The 20,192-nt window shown below is 44.9% G+C and overlaps 1 protein-coding gene across 1 annotated transcript in view; it reads right to left on the bottom strand.

Annotated features, from left to right (window-relative positions):
- ICE1 (interactor of little elongation complex ELL subunit 1) overlaps positions 1 to 16,006 on the bottom strand; it is a 57,925-nt gene extending 41,919 nt beyond the window's left edge. Inside the window, 3 exon segments of the mRNA XM_036847116.1 lie at positions 2,196 to 2,230; positions 2,874 to 2,932; positions 15,709 to 16,006. Coding sequence (XP_036703011.1) covers positions 2,196 to 2,230; positions 2,874 to 2,932; positions 15,709 to 15,792 — 178 coding nt within the window. The 5' untranslated portion in view covers positions 15,793 to 16,006.
- Positions 16,007 to 20,192: the final 4,186 nt, after the last annotated feature.

Genomic DNA, 20,192 nt, shown 5'->3' with positions numbered 1-20,192 from the left:
ATCTGTGTTCAGTATACATACAGGCAAGATCATAATTCTTAGAAAACAACATTCAAAGTTCCATCTATAACATATGATAAAGCTTTTTACTGAGTTACTCCTATTAATTATAACATGTGCCGTAAGTCAAAATATGTACTTCTCTAAATTAAAAAAGATTCCTGATTAACTATACGATTAATATTAAATTCCAAGAATAAAGACAAAACAATAAGCAACTAATGAAAACTACCTTGAATCCTGTATATATCAGAATACCCAAACATCCTGTCCTTCTTTTCTCAGAGTCCGGAGCACAACTCCAGCAAACAAGAGTTACGTACTCACTAAAACCACATATATATGTGTGTATATATATATTTAATGAATATAAATATTGAATGAATTAAATATATATATATGTATTTAACGAGCAATGAGAAAAGAAATACAGGGAGAACATAAAATCTAGAAAACCTTTCACTTTTACAGTCTGCACAATTTGGTAACTTCATTTCCCATCATGCTGCCAGTAAAATGTTCTAAGACAGCAAAAAGTCATTCCTTTAAGTTTCACCGCCTGTCAAATCCTACTCTCATATCACAATATAGAAATGTCTGTTGGTCACAACACATCTGTACCCTCCTCTATTAGAATGTAAACTTCTGAGGATTAAGGAGTTTCATCCTAAATTACTGCAGTCTTTGCAAGAAAGAAAAATTCAAAAAATATCTGATGAAATAAAATATACTCTCTGCCCTGTACAAAGAGGAACTAATAAACAACAAAACAGTCAGAATGACACAAAAAAGTAAAGAATCGAGTCACACAAGAAGCCATATTAAACCTGCAAACACTGGCACCTCAGGTTGTAGAGCAAACAACTGCATACTTGAGGTACAATGAATACATATTGTGAGCAAATGTCAGATGTGTTTAAAAAAAATCTATATTTACCTATAGTTGAGGCTGAAGCAGATAGCACCACTGCAGAAGGGAAATTCAAGAATAATCAAAAAGTTTTATCATTTTTAATAAATTACTCTAATAATTTTGATTTTAAATTTTATAAATTTTAGAAAAGTAAATCAATATTTCCCTGCTAGATTACATTTGTAATTACCCCTCAAAAGTTCATACCATTTCCTCCAAAAAGGATACAATGAACACATATTTTCCTAATACTGGAATTAACTATTTCCCTATTTAGCTAATTAGAAGTGTTTATAATAACTGTTTCTGTACAGCTTTCAAAATCAAAGATATTACTCTTGCAATAACATACATTTATAGTTAAACTGATAGTTTCAATAAAGCACACGAGGAAATTTTCAAAGACCTATTTTTTTGAATGTAAAACTTGAGATACTAAAAATAAATCGAAATGCTATGCCTTGATTTTATTACTCTAATCACACAAATTAGATACAATGGTACCAACACAAACAAACAACTGGTGATTGCATAGAAGTTTAGGAATGCCAGAAATAATACTGAAACAGGCCTCAGGTTACTGCCAGAGTTGAACAGCAGTATTTGCTCCAATACTGAAGCTAAGGCTGCGGGTCACACGTATGCGTGTTTACTGTCACAGGAGACACTTAATTCAGGTAAGTATCACCACAAGATGTGGGAGGAATGATTGTGCACACTACTTCCGCCCTGCCAAGAAAATACAGAGGCCTGCAGGTGCTCTAAACGGCTACTGGACAAAATGGTGACGCAGAGACCAAGGACTGTCCTGGGGATACAAGCTTACACTATGATTTGGGATATATTCATTAATTCTCTACAAGTCACAGAACTAATTAACAAAAGTTAATTTTCCAACATTCTGAATACTCCTACAGCGCACTCCTTATAGAAATCCAAAAATATTCTCACAGCATCATGTTCAGCTTCACATTATTCCTAAACCTAAGGAGCACTGGTCATGTCCTCAGTACAAATGAAAAAGACCTACTCTTTAAAAAGCTTACGAAACCTTAAGAAAATCAAAATCAATGACAAAAACAAAACACATTCTATAACAAGGAGGCCAGCAGCCTTGACCATTAAACGTGTGTTACGAGTAGAAGACAGCTGCTCACTGCGCTTGTCAGGGGCACTTCCTACTTGGAGCCTGTAAGCACCGCTTTCCAAAGAGTAACTATGAAAATTCTCACATTTCTTTACATTCTTAAAAATTCCAAGGAAAAAGCCAGTAAAAGGATATCATCACATTTCTTCTGATATTCTGTCAACAAATTACTGTAACAAAGAAAAGAGTTATGTTACTTTTTCAATCTAGAAATCACACTATGTTAAAATCATGTTTCCAAATGTATAAGGCACCTTTCTTCCTAGGTTTCCTGTAACAAATTTATGTTTAATTAATTAAACATATGCACACACATACACATATCACCTTAAATTCCTTAAAAGCACTGCAGTGATATATGAGTTTTTAAGTTAAAATTCCTATGATCTAAGTAATATCTTTGCCTATAAATTCTTGTGACTTTCACAGGATTAAAAAAACAATCTCACACCAGGAAATTTACTACAAAGAAATCTGATGTCCAGTCCTAAAGCTAAGAAGGCTTTAAAGACAGAAAACAGCTTTAAAAAAAATTTCCAGTTTAGCAAAAATCATGGTCTAACGCCTGAGCCTCGTTGTAAAGGTCTGAGCACTGGTAATTCCCCAGCGGTCCAGCGGTTAGGACTCTGCGCTCTCGCTGCCGAGGGCCTGCGTCAGGCCCTGAGGAGTTCCATTATAACCCACACCACACAGGCACCAGGTGAGCAACCCCAGTTCCACTCTCAGCCCGAGGGGGTCTAACACCACCACCATCTGCTCCAGCCTGTATGTCAGGTTCACGAAGTTCGGCCAAACAGAGGAAAACATACTCACTCTGTATTAATAATTTTTTGCTTCAGGGTGATTAATGCTTCAACATATTCATTTAAATTCTGAAAGAAAAAAAAGCTACAGTTAGCTATTTGCTTTTATAATATAAGTTATTTTATTATTTTTTCTGTAACATTTATTATAAAATATAAACATACTGTTCACTATATTATATAAACAGAAATACGTAAATCTATTATTTATGTTGAGTATAAACCCACAGAGGTATTGTGTGACCTTGAGCCCATGCTGCATTTCTCTGAATCTCTTTCTTTACCTGAATGATGTCACTCTAACAGCAAGGCAGTTGTACTGATGCTCTGACTGCGCGTGCTTTTTCACTGCGAGAGCTCAATAAATATTCATTACTTTAGTTCACTGATTACTACTAACCATCAGTCTACACTTCACTCCACATTATTTCTGAAAGGACTTAATCCAAAAATACATGTAAATTATTAAAAACAGCAAAAAAATAAAAATAACATGGGAAAAGCAAATAGGAATATTAAAATGGGGCCAAGATTCAGTGAAACTTCTTTTTATAAGGATCTATGTTACACTTTAGGACAAACTACAAATGTGGCTCTAAATTACTGCTCTCAACTTGACAGAAAAAAACATTAGTTACACTGTTCAAAATGTTCCTAAGATTTAAAACTGAACAGATTTTCTTTTCTTTAAGTGACTTTTTCCTTTAATGTCTTTTTTTCACTGATAAACACTTCAGAAATAAGAATTTATTTTTCATTAATTATCCCCAAAACATCTTTTTCTATATAGGTAATCTAACTAATTTTGAGAATTACAGAACTATTTCCCTTCATGCTAATATGTGCATTTTCTTTGCAGTCATACATGTAACATATTTACTAAAATAAAAAATCTATACATTAAAATATATAAAGTAAAAAGTATATGTTACCTCATCATAACACGTGTCAAAAATCACTGTTACTTTTTGTATATATCCTTTCAGAAGTGTCACTATATATTTAAAATACGTTTGGATGTACTCAATTCACCAATTCTCCACTGAAGGCCAGTTAGGTCCTTTTCAGTCTTTACTAACAACAGGCAATGTATTTCCTTGCCCAGTTCTCTGGGAGACACTTCCAGTTTCCCCTAGGATAAAGTCCAAATAGGCTCCCTGCATTACTGATAGCTGGGAGCTTTGGTAATCTCAGAGACATATTTTTCATTTATATTTCTTTATGCGTGATACTGAGAAATCTTCCTTATCTCCTCTGGCCATTCATCATTTTTCTTTTAGTAAGAAAAACGGCCCCTTATATCATTTGCTCATTGGTGTGGTTGCACTTGTCTTATGAGCTGCAATATATGAGGAACAGTAACATCTGGTCCAAAAGTTACAAATATATACTTGTGTATGTTTCTCAGTTGATCATTAACATACAACTACATATGAATACAGTAGTTTTAAATATTCACATAGTTGGATCTGTCATTTTTCTTAAATTTTGGTTTCCTAATATATTTAGAAGGCTCTACCCCACCTAAGATGCTAAATCATAAGGAGTCTTTCATATGTTATTCTAGTACTTTTATGCCCTTTTTTCGTATTTCTATCTTTATTCTAGAATTGATTCTTGTGTACAGTAGAGACTCTGAACATTATAAATCAAAGGGCAATGAATGGACTATTCAATAACTTTAGTGTATTTGGCTTTCCACATTTAAAAAAAATCTTTCATTATGTAAAAAATAAATTCTACACGGCAGATTTCTAGGCAGAGAGGGTAAATAATGCATCTGCTTTTACTCCCTCCCTAAAACCAGCTAAAACTAAAGTCAAGGGATTTCTTTTCCCCAAAGGCCAAACCCACAAGGATGAGAAGCCGGTAAAAGACAAATGAACACAGGAAAGCAGACTTGAGAATACTGATTTAGCAGACCCAGGAGAGGCAGGTGGCGGGGCAAGGGGGGCAAACCACTCAATTCTCAGTTTACACTGCAAAACTTCAACAAGCACGGAGGGGCCAGGGTCCTCAGGAAGGCTGGGCGGGGGTCACTAAGACGAGAACTAGTTGCAAGCTTCCTGGTAAGCATGAACCCTCAAATCCCCACTCCGCTCTGCTACCAGGAAACTGCCCCTCCCCCATCCAGCGGGAGGAGGTCTGCTTTCTGAAGAAGCCTCTGCCCGGAACACTGTGAATGAACACTTGGGGCAGGTGGAATGCACCAAACACAGAGGGACCAGGTACATCTAAGCACACTGCGCTGATACTGACCGCCTGCTTCTTCCATTAAGCTCCCAGACAGTGGCAGCCAATCCTTTTGCCCTCCAGGCAGGAGACTAGAAGCAGTTTCTCTGAGGAAATCTAACCAGCCTGGAGACAAGATCTAAAGTAGCGACATGAGATATTCTTCAATCAATAAGTGGCCCACCCAGACCTATTGCAATGAAGCTCAGGGTCCAAAAGCCCACAACACTCAGCATTCTGCAGCCACCACTGTATTAGCTACCGCTCTTAATATGAACAAACAATCGAAGATTTCCAAACATCAGACAGAAACCTGTAACATGAAAGAGAGACCAAAACAAAACGAACCAAAGCAACTTGGAGTAGACAAAAACTGAGAAACCTTTAAAGGTACTAATTAACATGACCTGAGATAAATGATGTTATATTCATAAAACAAGAACAAGCAGCTATTTTTAAAAGGAATACTCAGAGTTCTTGGAAGTTTTTCAAAAAGTTTTTAAAAATTAAAAACACCCACGAGGATGGCTGAAATCAAAATGACAGACAATAACAAGTGCTGGTGAGGATGTAGAGCAACTGGAGCCCTCACAGCATTGCTGGTGGAACAGGAAATGTGCAGCTGCTGTGGAAATAATTTGACACTCCTCAAAATGCTAAACAGTTAATTCGATGATTTAGCAATTCCATTCCTAAGTATATGCCCAGGAGAACTGAAAACATGCCCATGCCACATTTGTACACTCTTATTTAAAGGAGCATTTATTCACACTAGCCAAAAAGTGGAAATAAACTAAATGGCAACTGATATATGGATGAACCATCATCACCTGATGAATGAATAAGTAAAATGTGGTACAGCCATGCAATGTGAATATTTGACAATGAACAGGAATGAATGGCACATGCTACAATGTGAATGAACCTTGAAAACCTGCTCAGTGAAAGAAGCTAGTCGCAAAAAGCTACACACCGTATGATTCCATTCATATGACTTGTCCATAATAAGCAAATCCAGAGAGACAGAAAGTAGCCTAGTGATAGCCAGGGACTTGCGGGCTGGGGAAGGGGGATGACTGCTGATGCTTAAGTGGTTTCTTGGCGGGGGCACAGGTCAGGGTAAACATGTTTTACAAGTGGCGACCAGGTTGTGTTAACTGTGAATAGGCTAAAAACCACCTAACTGTACATATTAAAAGGATGAACTTTATGGTATGTGAATTATACTTCAATAAAACTGTTATAACTAAATTAAAAACCAGGAAGCAAAATAAAAGACTCAGAAGATTTGATGATAAAGCTGAAAAAATGTCCTCCAAAATTTAAACACAAACAAACAAAACACAGACGTAGGAAAGAATAAAGAAAAAATAAAAATCAGAGTGTCAGTGCAAGAAGTATCACATGCCCAACAAGAGTTCCAGTGAGAGAAGAACGGAAAAGATGGAGAGATCATTAAAGAAATACTGATATTCAAGAAGAAAGAACCAAGAACTGAAGCCAGAAGTTTCTAAATTGAAAGGGCCCAGCACATGGGTACAAATTGGATCCAAACCATGAAACGTAAGCACAAAATTTCAGAGCATCAGAGACAAAACAAAGATCCTATGAGAATCATGACAGAAAAAAATCAAAATGAAACAAGTCATGTACAAAGAACCTGGAATCAGAATGGCTTTAGACTTCAACAATCCTCTAGAGACCTAGAAAGCAAGTCTTCAAAATTTTGAGGGAAAATGAATTCCAAGGTAAAATTCTGCAGAAGCTATCAGCCAGTCATGATGGCAAAACAGACATTCTCAAACCTGGAGTCTCCACAAACTCACTTCCCAGACATCCTTGCTCAGGGAGGTGCCGAAGGATGTGTAAACGCTCCACCCAAATCCTGGAGTAAACTGAGAGAGGACGAGGTGGGCGCAGGACAGAGGTAAAGAGAATCCAGGAAGGCAGCTGCACACCAGACTGGAGCAGCTCTAAAGGCCCAGAAGGGGATTTTTTTCCCTTAAGAACAAAACGACAGAATTATCTGGTGGCATGAAGGCATCAAGATGATATTTCTACCTAACTGGCAGAGAACTGCAAGCGCCATGTAGCGTCATCACGCATTTAAATGGATTCTTTTTTAAATAACCTCCTTCTTTTCCCATTCTCTTTCGAGTTCTTTGCTAGCCAATCTCATCTTCCCAGCCTTGCTTCCAGATGCCATTCTGTAATGTCAAGAACTGTGCCAGAGACGTTCCAGAAACCTCAGGCTCTACAGTTAGACACAGCTGGATTCAAATTCCTGTTCCACCACTTCCTGGAAGGGTGCCTTGGGCAAACTGACTTAACTTATCCCTGCCTCAGTACTATTTCCAATGTTATAGATAAGGAGACTGAAACACTGGTTTGCGTGTGTGTTTGGGGGGCGGGGGGTTACCTAACTGGCTCGCTATCAGGGTTAAACAGAATGAGCCATATAAAGCGTTTAACTTGGTCTCTGACACGTAGTGAACACTCATGAACATTTTCAAGATGAAAACACTGAATTAAGGAAATAGTCATTCATCGGGGAAACAAGAAAACACACAGGTAAGGAAAAATCATCGTAAGTTACTCCATAGTTTGGCTCTGAATAACAAATAGTCATAATGATGTCAACTCCGAATAGTGACCTAAGGGAAATCACAGCTGCACTGAGAGGACTTTTTTTGGGGGGCAGGGGGGCAGGAGGGAATGCTCAGGGTTGCTGGGGTACAGGGCAGAAAGACAGCTCAATCTTCACCTTCCGAAGTCAGAAATCAAACAATACGCCTAAAACTGAAAAACAAGAAGCAGCAATATACATCTATTATCTAACCAGAGGAAACACACGGAGTGCAAACAAAAGTGGTGTCTCTCGAGAACGGGGGCAGGCTGGCTGGGGGCTAACAAATTCTGTTCATCTAGCTGTCTCTCTAAACTATGCTCATGTATAACTCTGATTTTAAAGACTTAAAATCACAAAACACAGCATTACACAGGAAAATAAAACACAAACTGAGAGAGGACCACTTCTTAGTTTCCTACTGCACTCCAGTCCCTAACTTTTTTCCTATGGCCTGGCTGAGTGGCAGCTTGAATCTGGTCTGTTACTGCAGTGCCCTAATAAAACATTCTTTGGTTTTTCTCCAATCTGATTCAAAGGTCACTTAGGTTGGTTGCAATCAAGGTCTCTAACTAATGGATCTCAGAACTGTGAATGCTGAGTGGGCTGTGTCTAGGTGGAAGGCAGTATGGCCCTTCCGACTCACGTTCACTGAACGGGTATACACACCGTGTGCCCTCGCTACTGTTGTCCAGCCTCTAGGGAAGGACGCAGGGTCCAGGGTGTTGTTCTTCCTCTCCAGGCAAGGGGAAGGTGGCCTGGCGTCTCTGATTACGGCTTCTCTCCCCGCAGTCTTGTCCTCTCCTTCTGGAACTTCTATTATAACATCTACTGGAAAGCTCAGATTTATCCCCAGTTCTCTCCTCTCTGCTCTCATAACTCCCACCTTCTGTTTTTCTCTGCCTTCGGGCCCAGCTCCTCAAGCTCTATCACGCTCACCCACTCACGTGTTCACTAGCACAGCCCCCAGAGCAGCCCTCGCCCCCGCCCCCCATGCCACTCAGATGCGCTCCCCATACCCCCCCCCCCGTAGCACACTGTTCATTTCAGCCATACAACAGCCTCCTGAATGCCACCGTGAGCGTAGAGCACCGAGGAAAAGAAAAGAGAGGCAGTGCACTCTGTGCTCCCATCTCCCCCCCCTTCTCAGGGAAGCGGGATCAACGTGGTGGCTAAGCACACAGGGTGAGGAGAGGGGGCCTTGGCAGGGAGCACGCAGTGGGCCCGGGGGCTGAGAAGTGGACAGAGGAGACGGCAGTATAGTTAGGAAAGCGGTTTTACTGAACCACTAAGTACAATACATAGACACAAAGCGAACAAGGAAATATACAGATGATAATGGAATAACTAAATTGCCTGAGTCGACCTCAAATTATACTAACATTTGAAGATGGGAGATTCTTAGCTGTGGGGCTGCCCTTTGCACGGACAGGCCTGCCAGCTTCCCTAGCTTCTACTCACGATGTGGCCAGAGCACTGCCTCATCCCCAAGGGGTGGTGCAGACAAGAGTTCACAGGGCAGGCCTGAGACTGCTGTCCTTAGAAAGGCCTGCTCGAGACGTGGGCCCTTCACTGGCGTCTGGGAACTTGGATTTCTGGAGGGTTCCCACCATTCTCCAAACTGACAAGAGAGGCGCCCTGTACCTCAACTGTGCAATGTGGCCGATGCTGAAACCTGCTTTCCTTCTGGGAGTCTGGAGTTTTGGTACGTGCTAGACAGGGGGTGCCCACACGACCAGCCCCTAGCAGTCTTTGGGCTCTGCGTCTCTAATGAGAGTCCCTGGTAGACGATACGTCACACGTGTCACAACACACCGCTAGAGGAATTCATGAGTCAAGTCACTCACCTGGTTTCCTCTGCACGTCACCCCACTCGCCTTTCCTTTGTATCCTTTCACTACAATCCTTTCACTCCACGCCCTGGAGCAGTCCCTCTAGGGAATCACTGAACCTGGTGTGGTCTTGAGATCACTAATACAGTGTAACCACCAAAAATGTCTCCAGACCTGGCCAAATGTTCCGCAGAGAATACAAGGCTGTACTCAAACTTCCCTGAACGTGAAAGACAGAGAAAGACTACAGGAAAAAGGCTGAAGAGACGTGACAATGACATACAACACATCTTCCTTATACGACCTTGAACCAGAAAGGGAAAAGCTACACCTGGGCCTAACCTAAGCACAATCAGATGGGTCTATGGGCTGGAGAGAAGTGCTGCACCCTGCACCGAGGCTCACACCCTGACTGGAGAGCTGTGGCTCATTCCGCTGACAAGTGCTCAGGTCTCGAGGAAACACTCCGTGGAGAGCGCAGGGGAGGGAAAGTGTACGTGTGTGCACACCCGTGACGGAGTGAATGCAACCATCCTGACAACCTGCGAACGGGGTGAAGAGAATACCAGAGCTCTTTGCACTATTCTGGTAACTTTCCTATGAGTCCTCAATTATTGCAAAACAAATTCTTTTTAAAACCACACTAATCTCCTTGATTACTCTGCTGTGGGTGATCTGCTAACTGGTCAGCCTGAATCCTCTCTGATAAGCCAGATTTCCTCCTCCTGTTTGCTAACTTTTTATTAACTGCTCTTACTTAAAACTGAGAGTCTAGGTCGAGCTGTGTCAGAGCTGAGTGTGCCTCTGAACGGTGAGACAGGACCCTGGGTGATGCCCTCCGGCACAGTGGTAAGAGCCCACCCCCCACCCCCTCCACCTGCACGCACCCACCAGGACGAGCTGAGAGGCTCCGGCGCCCGGGAAGGCAGGCCCCGGCCTCGCTGGTCTCGCTTTCCTCTCCTCACCTTCTGCCTTGTGCTTACTCTACCACAAACTCCATTCTCCCCTCCCAGTCATTGCGTGTGATGCGCCCTCTGTCCACACTCTCCCTCCATCTCTTCCCTCTTGTTTAGTCAGGAATCATCCTTCAGACCTAGACTCACTTCCGCTACACAGCCTTCAGCTGTCCCTCCTGGACGCTCCCAGGGCGCCTACCCTGAACGTCCCCCCAAATAGTACAGGTGACCCCTGACCAACATGTAGCTGACCTGTGCAGGCCCACTTTTCCTCAAATATTTTTCAATAAGTACGTGTACTTATTACACTACAGTTAAACGGTGGTTGCTTTTTCACTCATCCGTAACCTTAACCACAACACAAGCTCCATGCCTCTTCTGTTCATGGTTGTATTCCAACACGTGCCACGGCATCACAGACGCGGTGACGCTCGAAAAGTGTTCACTGAATGAATGAATTACAATTTTGTGAGCACTCTTTATAACCACTTACAAATCAGCATGTCTAGGGACAAGTAGGTTTCAAGTTCCAAACGATGAAGTTCCAACCACTGGCGATTATCAGTGGGAGTCCAACAAAAGTTTATATAAATAATTCGCTCAAACCTGCTCCAAGGACAACCAGACACCATTTATTCTGACTCTATCCTAGTTACATGAGCTAAACAGTATAACTATGTGCTTCAAACTCCCATCTGGATTCCCAAGAGAGTTAAACTGTTTCACTCGGCAATGACTGAAACTAGTAAAATAAAAGGGCCTCTCCTTCACCAGAATTAAAGGGACTTATGCCAGCTTGACTTAAAACCACTCAAGACTTGTTTAATTGTACACAATATCACCAGAGTAAGGATCCACCTTGGCTTAGGATTCCCAAAGCTCGGCAACCCATATTCACGCTGGGCTACAGATCAGTGATAAACCATTATAACCAATAAGGATGAGCAAACAGATAAGCTGATGTGAGAGACTAGAAAAAGAGAGACTAGTGGGTATCTCCGCACCCACTAAAGAAAAAGAGGGCAGGGAACTCCCTGGCCGTCCGGTGGTTAAGACTCTGCACTGTCACTGCTGAGGGCTCGGGTTCAATCCCTGGTCAGGGAACTAAGATCCCGCAAGCTGTGGGCACAGCCGAAAAAAAAAGAGAAAGAGGGCAGGGAGGAGTGAGACAGGAAGGAAGACTTGCAGCGCACCCAAGCACTGTTCCACTGGGGACACAGCCAGCCAGCCTCCCACGGAGGTTCAGAATGAAGCCACAGCACTGACGCCAGGGCTCCTGCAGGCAACACGCTTGTAATGTGCTCGTATATGTTCTGCAACATCCAGAAGTCTCAGTGTGTTAAAGCTATACAGCAGGATGCCTTCTCTACGTACAGAACCTCTTTCGTTTCTCCCTGGTACAATTTTAGTTGAAATACAGAACTTGCTGTGACACTATGTAACCCTGCAGAAACTTCTTTTCTACCGGTGACCGATCATGGACCTACTACCTGGCAAATGCCATCGCCTGTTCTCTGCCCTCCATCTTTCTCATCCTGATTTCCTGTATGCTTCCTGTGTAGCTCTGTTTCTCCTTGCTTCACCACTCCATGCGCACCTTAGTCATGAGCCCGCTGGGTTTCTGTTAAGAGACAGAACAAACACACTTCTCCATTCTCCTATCCCCACCCCTCTCCAAATAAAATTCTTACAGTGAACTCAGTGCCCATCTGACCCAGCTGCCTCACTATTTCCCTGGAAGTATATCACAGTACCTTGGAGGCACCTCGCACTACAAACAAATGTGAAAACAGCTGAAAATCCCCTATGCTGACGTCATTCCAAAGCTTCGCTCCTACATTTCCAACATCTCTCCCATCTTGGTGTCTGCTTTGTCCTACCTCTACCATAGTTCTCAGAGTCACTCAGGATTTAAATCTCTGGACCTTCTACTTTCCTGACTTGAGATCTGTCCACTCTTTGCAGTTTCTCATACTCAGAACCTTTTTCTTCTCTATTTCCAGTCCCAAGACCCTTAAATTAAGCCACCCTTTTATTACCACTAGCATGCATCAGTGAAATCATTTACCTCCTCAATCCAGCATGCACACCACCACTGGTTATTTTTACTACAAACACTGCTCTTGTGCAGTAACCATGCAAAACCCTTCACTGTTCATGATGCGAACGGAATTAAGCACAAAACTTTAAGGTGGTTACCATTCAGGTAGTCCTCCATAATCTGCCAGGAACCTATTTTTCCAGCCTTACTTTGCAATATTAAAGACTTGTTCCACGGACTCCACTCACAACTAACCATTCTCTTCCCCTAAAAAAGCATTCCAGGCAACAGAAAACCCCAATGCAATGGAGTACTGCAATCTAGGAGAGAGGTCTGCAAACTAAGGCCCTTGGCCTGTTCTTGCAAATCAGGGTTCCATGGGCCATAACCACACCCACTCCCGCAGTGTTATCTGTGGCCACCTTTACACTAGGCAGGCAGAGCCGAGTATCTGTGACCGAGACCACAACACCTCAATATTTACGATGCTGCCCCTTACGGAAAAGGCCTGCAGACCCCGGGACTTAGGGACTTCACAGGACAACTCCTACTGCTGTTTTGAGAGCCAGTAGCAGGAATGTGGCACAGGAGGAAGGAAGGCGGCGCCAGGAGGCTACTGCAAAAACCCCCAGGGCCAGAGATTACAGCAGTTCACACAAGGGCGGAAGCAGTGGGGATGGTGAGAAATGGGTGGCTAACAAAGCAGCCAACAGAATCAGTCGATGGACTGGGTGCAGGCTGTTAGGGAAAAGTGAGGAACCACGGATGACATCTAGTTTCTGGCCTACGCTACCAGAAGGATACAGCTGCTACTTGGACCAAGATGGGTACTACTACGGGTAGACCAGGTTTTTGAAGGAAAATCAGATCCACAACTGGACGACATAATTTACACCAGTCGTTCTCCTGCACAAAAGCCTCCCAGGACTCACTACCCTTTCAGAGTAAGAGCCCAAATCCTTACAATGGTCTCTAAGGGCTCCCACAGTCAGGCTCTCTTCTCTCTGACTTCATCAAACTCCCTGATTGCTACAGGCTGTTTGTGTCCCCCACAAAATTCATATGTTGAAATATAATCCCCAATATGACAGCCATTTGGAGACTGGTCCTTTGCTAGGTGAATAGGTCGTAAGGGCAGAGCCTCCATGGACGGAATTAGTGTACTTATAAACGAGACCCCAGAGAGCTCTGAGCTCTCTCCCCGCTTCTGCCATGTGAGGACACAGCAAGAACGCATGAAGCAGGCATCGTGCTCTCACCAGATACCAAATCTGCCAGTCCCTTGATCTTGGACTTCCCAGCCACCATAACTATGAGAAATAAATTCCTGTCGCTGACGAGCCACGCACGTTATGGGACTTCATTAGAGCAGCCCCAAGCAGACGAAGACACCAACGTGCACTCCACCCTGCCCACAGCACCTCCCTGCTCTCCCTGAGCACACCAGTCAAGCTCCTGCGTCAGGCCCCCACACCTGGCGTTTCTATTGTCTGGGATGCTTTTCTTCAAAGACATCAACAGAGTTTATTCTCACCACCTCTGCTCAAATACAACCTCTGTGAGGACGCCCTATTTAAATTCCACTAGCCCCTGGCCCCTTCCTCACCCTTTTGTTCCCCTCCCTTCTCTGCTCACTTTATCTCCAGCACATTTATTACCTTCTCACATAACTTGTTTAATCTATCTCCTCCCCCCACCTCCTAGAATGGAAGCTCCAAGAGATGGAGAATATTTGCTTTTTCCCCCCACTGTGTAACTGCACTGCCTAAAACACAACAGGTGATCAATAAATATTTGTTGAGTAAATAAACCGGCCCAAAGAATAAATATAACTCGTGAAAGAGTCAAGAGAACTTCACTCACATTCCTGGGTTTTGAGGGAAAAAAACAAAAGCACGTTCTAAATGCCTACGTGAGGCAGCTCAGCTCAGGCAATGATTTTACTAGTAGCTCTCCCTCTATTTCAGAGTGCCAGCACATGACTTTCTTTTCTCCCTCCCCTACTCTCAGCCCTTAAATGTTTGGGATCAGTTCATAGATGATGCAGTTTAAAATAAAAACAAAACAAAGCCCTAAGCTTATCTAGCCTACATTCCTTTCTGGTTTCATCAGTGCTCTCCGTTCTGCGCTACACTCACACCACCCAGACTTCGTTCTGCTCCTCAAAGACACCTTGGTCCTTTTCACGTCCATCACCGCTCGCCCGTTAAGCCCTCTACCTAGAAAGCTCCTCTCACACCTCTGCCAGTCTGCGTCTTCTCATCATTCAGATGTCCGAACGCCACCACCTCAAAAACACCCTGCCTGCTGCCACCCCAGCCAAGAGGCCAAACCTCCACTCCAACTCCTCCTTTATTTTCCTAACACTTAAAACCTTCTGAAGTCTTACTTGCATACATGTATCTTATTTATGACGGCAGATCTCACCTACTTTGTTCACCACTATGTCCGTGGTGCCTAAAACACTAAGTAAAATAGGTGATAATTTAGTTACATGTCAATACCGTGGTAGACAGTTCCGCTCTACCATTGAAGACACTGATAGCCAGAAGAGAGGCTCCTGATATCAGATAGCTAGGAGAGTCTACTGGAAACGACTACTTGGGACTATTTCCACGACTCCGTGAGACCTGGGGCCAGACACTAGCATCTCTTCTGTCACGGTAGCGCACAGACCGCGCTACAGTTAGGAACCTCCAGGATCTGCGTGCCTTTAATCGATGAACGACCCTCTCGGCCAATCCGCAGGCCGCATAAGAACCTGCCCCCAGGCAAGAAATATTTTGAGGACGGACCAACACAATAAAAAAAACCTTATCCTGGGAAAGGTGGCTTCCCTTGTCATTTTGACCAACCCTCATCTACCCACAAGTCAGCCCTGGGGAACCCTGTGACTGCATAATGGCAGCAGGGGGCCCTCCAGAACTCGCTCCCCACCCACTGCATCCCAGTAACTGAATCGTGGATCCTAAACCTAAATAACGCAAAGGAAGCCGTTCCCAAAACAACTGCAGGAGAAGGGCAGGGGGGCAGGGGGGCTTCCGCCCGGGAGTGGGAGCAGCGCGCGGAGGCTTCACGCGCGCGGCCCGACCCCCAGCCGGAGCCCTGGACGGCCGGCCCAGCCCCTCCGCACCCTCGGCCCGGGGGAGACGCCGTACCTGCTGCAGGGAAGCGCAGCCCTGACAGCGCGAGAGGTCCGCCGCCGTCCCGGGCGCCGCCGAGTGGGTCTCGCCCGGCATCATGGTGCCGCCGCCGGGCCCGGTGAGCCCGCGCGCCTCAGGGACCCGCGACCTCGGCCCTGTCCTGCCTCTGCTGACACCGCCGGGGCCGCCGCCTGCCAGGCCGCTTCCCGCCGGGTCCGGGCGGGTCCATCCGTGCACAGAGGTCCCCGTGGAGCTGACGAACCACTCTCCCAGCCAGAGCTGCCTCGGGCACTAGAAAGAAACGCTACCCGGCGCGGCCCCCGAGCGCGACGCAGTCGGGCCAGGACCCCGCCCCGCCCTGGCTCGCTCCTCCCCTCGCCGCGGCGCGGGGCTGCCTGAAGCGCTGCCTGAGCAAAATAGGGAGCGGAGCCGCGCCGATACCGTGGGGAAGACAGGCGCGAAGGAAACGTCGAGGAGAGAAGAGACATCGAGGGGCACTTCTTCCACGGTGTAGGGTTTACTCATTCATTGCCGGCTTGCTGTGTGGCACACTTCACATAGACACCTAAAACCTTCAACGAGGGGGAGGTGACCTGAGCATGACGTCACTCCAGGCGCCTCATGGTCCTGAAGGACCCCGCACCCGGACGGGCCAGTGCGCGATTCTTAACTGGAGGGATGGGCGCTGTCCGAGTCCGGTCGGGTCCAGGAGGAGACGGCAGGACTACAGCTCCCAACGCCACGCGCGGCGGGCGGACACCGAGTGGTTCCTCCGGCCGCGCCCGGTGCGCTTTGGCGCCTTGCCTAGTTTGTCGTCGCCGCTGACCAGTCCTTCCTCCGGGAGCGTCTTTCTTCCCCGCAGCTCCCCCCGCCTGCTGTGTCCACTTGCCGTCCTCGGCCTCATTCCAGACCCATCCCCGCCGCGTCCCTGAAGCCTCGGCTGTGGGCGCCGCCACCCACTAGGTGCCAAGCACAGCGCCTGGCCGAATCCTCGGCGACCCTGCCACTAATTGGTAGCTACTACCAAGTCTTATTTTTAAAATCTCTTGGAAAGGGAAAAAAGAAAAGAAATCCTCACCTGACCGCAGTTCCTGGATACATTCAGGTCCCGATCTTCTTGTTTGAACCGAAGTTTTTCCCATCTGCATTCCAATACCCACTGCCACCAGAATCTCTTTTTGATAATCACAGCTTGCTGCCATCGGTACCTTGCTCGGAAGCCTCCCGTGGCTTCCCGACGTCTGGTTACAAAGTCCAAATTCTTAGCATTCAGTACAAGCTTTGTATGTGTTAAGGAGACGTCCAGACCTTACCCGCTCCTTCCTAAATCTTCAGGATGGAAATTGCAACTGAAAACACCCCTTCCAAGAAAGCATTCTGGGTTCCTCTCCAAATAACGCACCCCTGCCTTTGCTTACACGCTCTGTGGCTGACGATTGCTGTGAAGTGGAGGGACAAGGTATCCATCCAGCAGATCCCTAGATTACCTGTCGTGGGCACTTAAGACACACCTGTACTTGTCTGAAGAGGTGCTGTGGGATGCGAAGAAAGCAAGAGTAGGGTTAAAAGTGAAAGGAGAAGTAAGCAGATGGACAGCGGGGAAGCAGGTGTACCTTGGAAGAGAAAGGGGAAAGGAGGCCCTCGCGGTCCTGGTGACTTTCCATTTCTGGTTTCCGATCCCAGACAACTGGTCTTAAGAGTAACTTCCTTTTTATTTAAGGTTTCCCAAATGAGTGTTTTTTCCAGAGTCCCCTTCGTGGAGGAGGCACCAGCTTACCCTCCAGCGTTATCTCCCTCTGCACTGCACCCAGGCACACAGCGCACCTCCCCTTGCTGGAACTGGGAACCCTCACTACTGCCTTCCTGCCTTTGGGCCCCTGCCCTTGTCTTCCCCCAGCTCGACAGGCTGTCGTCCTCCTCTTCCAGGTCCCACGTTTTACCTCCACAACTGCAGGTAACACCTACGTCCCTTTTTGTCCCTTAGCACTGAGCAATTTTTTTTTTTTAATAACACCACATTTTGACTTGTACGGTGGTGATTTTGATGTCTTAGAGGTGCTTCTTCCTTTTAAACGCTGCAAAGCGCTGTACACCGTAGGTGCTCCATGGATGTCAGAGTGAGTCAAATTTGCTGCAGCTAATTGAAGGTGAAAGAGAATAAGCACTTCCATTCAAAAGTGGAAGTGCATTTGTTTCAACTTCTGCCTTTCTCATAAGATACTTAAAGAAAAAAAAAAAGTCTGGGGCTTCCCTGGTGGCGCAGTGGTTGAGAATCTGCCTGCCAATGCAGGGCACGCGGGTTCGAGCCCTGGTCTGGGAGGATCCCACATGCCGCGGAGCAACTGGGCCCGTGAGCCACAACTGCTGAGCCTGCGCGTCTGGAGCCTGTGCTCCACAACAAGAGAGGCCGCAATAGTGAGAGGCCCGCGCACCGCGATGAAGAGTGGCCCCCACTTGCCGCAACTAGAGGAAGCCCTCGCACAGAAACGAAGACCCAACACAGCCATAAATAAAATAATTAATTAATTAATTAATTTTTAAAAAAAAGACAGGGTAAATGCTTAAACCTTTCCCTTAAAAAAAATAAAAAAAAAAGTCTGGTTTGTGTAATGTAGGGTGGGCAAACTTTCCATAAAGGGCCACATAGTAAAATATTTTAGGCTTTTGGGGCCATAAATATGCAGGTCTCTACTGCACATCTGTGTCATCTTTTGTTTTTGAAAAACCTTCTAAAGATGTAAAAATCATTCTTACCTGGCAGGCTGTACAAAAACAAGTGTCATTATAGTTCATGATGGCAACTGATGTTGGCCACTAGTTAAGGAATGCTGAAAATAATATTTTTCGTCTTTCCCACATGAAGGGCCACACCTGTTTTGTCATTGTGATGGAAACAAGCAAGCAAACGTCTACACTGCAGAAAGTGGTGAGCAATGGCTTTGGAACCAAACGCCTAGCCTTAAAGTCTCTAGCAAGTGACCTATTTGAGCTAGTATTTCCTTACAGAGGATTACCTATAATTTAAGTGTAAAATGACAAGGACAGGGCCAAGTCCATAGGATCTTCTATACAGAGGATAGGTATTAGCAATTCATTGATGGTGTTATCCACTTCGGAAAATAGAGAAATAATATCCCCAGCCTACTCATTAAAAAAAAAAAAAGTTTGGTTTTGTTTGGTGTTTTAGCTTTTTTTTTGGTCAAAATTCCAAGGAAAGCTGTGTTTTTCTGTCAGACTGTCCTAAGACCTGGAGGGATGTCTAGATTCTGACTCTGATTTGGTGGACCCCTTGCCTGTAGAGTCCAGTTAGTTACTTAGAGGAGAAATAACTATAAAAGTCTGAGCTCTTGCCCTACACCCTCAACATCATCTCCCAGATACTTGGTAACTTCTCACAATTAAAGCTTTAGAGTATAACATAATTAAAAAGTTAATTAAATTGATGATTTAATTTATTAACATGATTCCACTGAAATGGCCAATAGATTTTGTCTAGAAGTCAAGGCTTTTATCACAGGAACTCAAAATGGAAAGTTGTTTGTTGTTTGAATGTTCTTGTATTTTGTTTTATGAAGAGCTATTCTTTCATCTGTTGCATTTACCCATAAGAAAAATAAACTATGTTTCGTCTTTCTTTTAAAACCCTGAGAGATGTCTTATGGAGTAGCTGCAACTCTAGCAGTCTACAGCTCAGTGATATTATCTGATGGAGTTATATTAGTTTCCACATCTGTGATGTAATGCTAACATAAGCCCACAAGATGTCTGTCTTTCCCTGTCTGTGGTTTAGGCCCAAATGGAATTTCCAGCCATATTTATTTATGATATAGCCCCTTCTTACGGGAGTAGAAATGCCGTCTTCTGGGGCATCCTGTGTGGAGGTATTTTGTAGGAGCCACCTTGCCGCCTGCCCAGTCGAGTCCACCGTGTTTGGTTCTAGCGTGCCTTTGCCTCGGTGTTTCTTACTACCCTAGGCGATGGTGGGGTTTTAATCCTCCCCCAGGGATCGGCGGCAGGCCCTGTGACTTTGCTTACAGCCCAGCTCTTAAGTTCGAGGGGTAAGCACCTTACTTCTTCCTGGAAGATCGAGTTCACTCAGAAACCAGAAGAACCCATTTTTGTTTTAAAGCAAGCATAATTTGGAATAGAATGCAAAACTGATAACGATTGTTAAAGCTGAAGCACAATTTTAAAGGACTTTCTTGGTTGCTAAAGCCCTCTCCGGCGGAGTGTGGGGTATTTTGTGAACATCTGGCAGCTGTAGCTCCTTGTCACGTGAGACAGTTCCTGCGGTCTCAGGGATTTGCTTCCTAAAAGTTCCTACACTACAGTCCCAGTAACTTCTGGCGCCTTCCGGCCCCAGGATCATCTATACAGTTTGTGAGGCCAAGTGTAAGACGAAATTGCCAGACCCCTTGTTCAAAACTTCTGAAGAATCTTAAGATGCAACAGCAAAGCACCAAACAAGCACAGAGCCCTTGTGAGTGTGGCTCACTCTT

The sequence above is a fragment of the Balaenoptera musculus genome, chromosome 3, assembly GCF_009873245.2.
Source record: "Balaenoptera musculus isolate JJ_BM4_2016_0621 chromosome 3, mBalMus1.pri.v3, whole genome shotgun sequence".
Taxonomy (NCBI): Eukaryota; Metazoa; Chordata; class Mammalia; order Artiodactyla; family Balaenopteridae; genus Balaenoptera; species Balaenoptera musculus.
The sequence above is the reverse complement of the archived record's forward strand: the minus strand, read 5'-3'. Positions and strand labels throughout refer to the sequence as shown.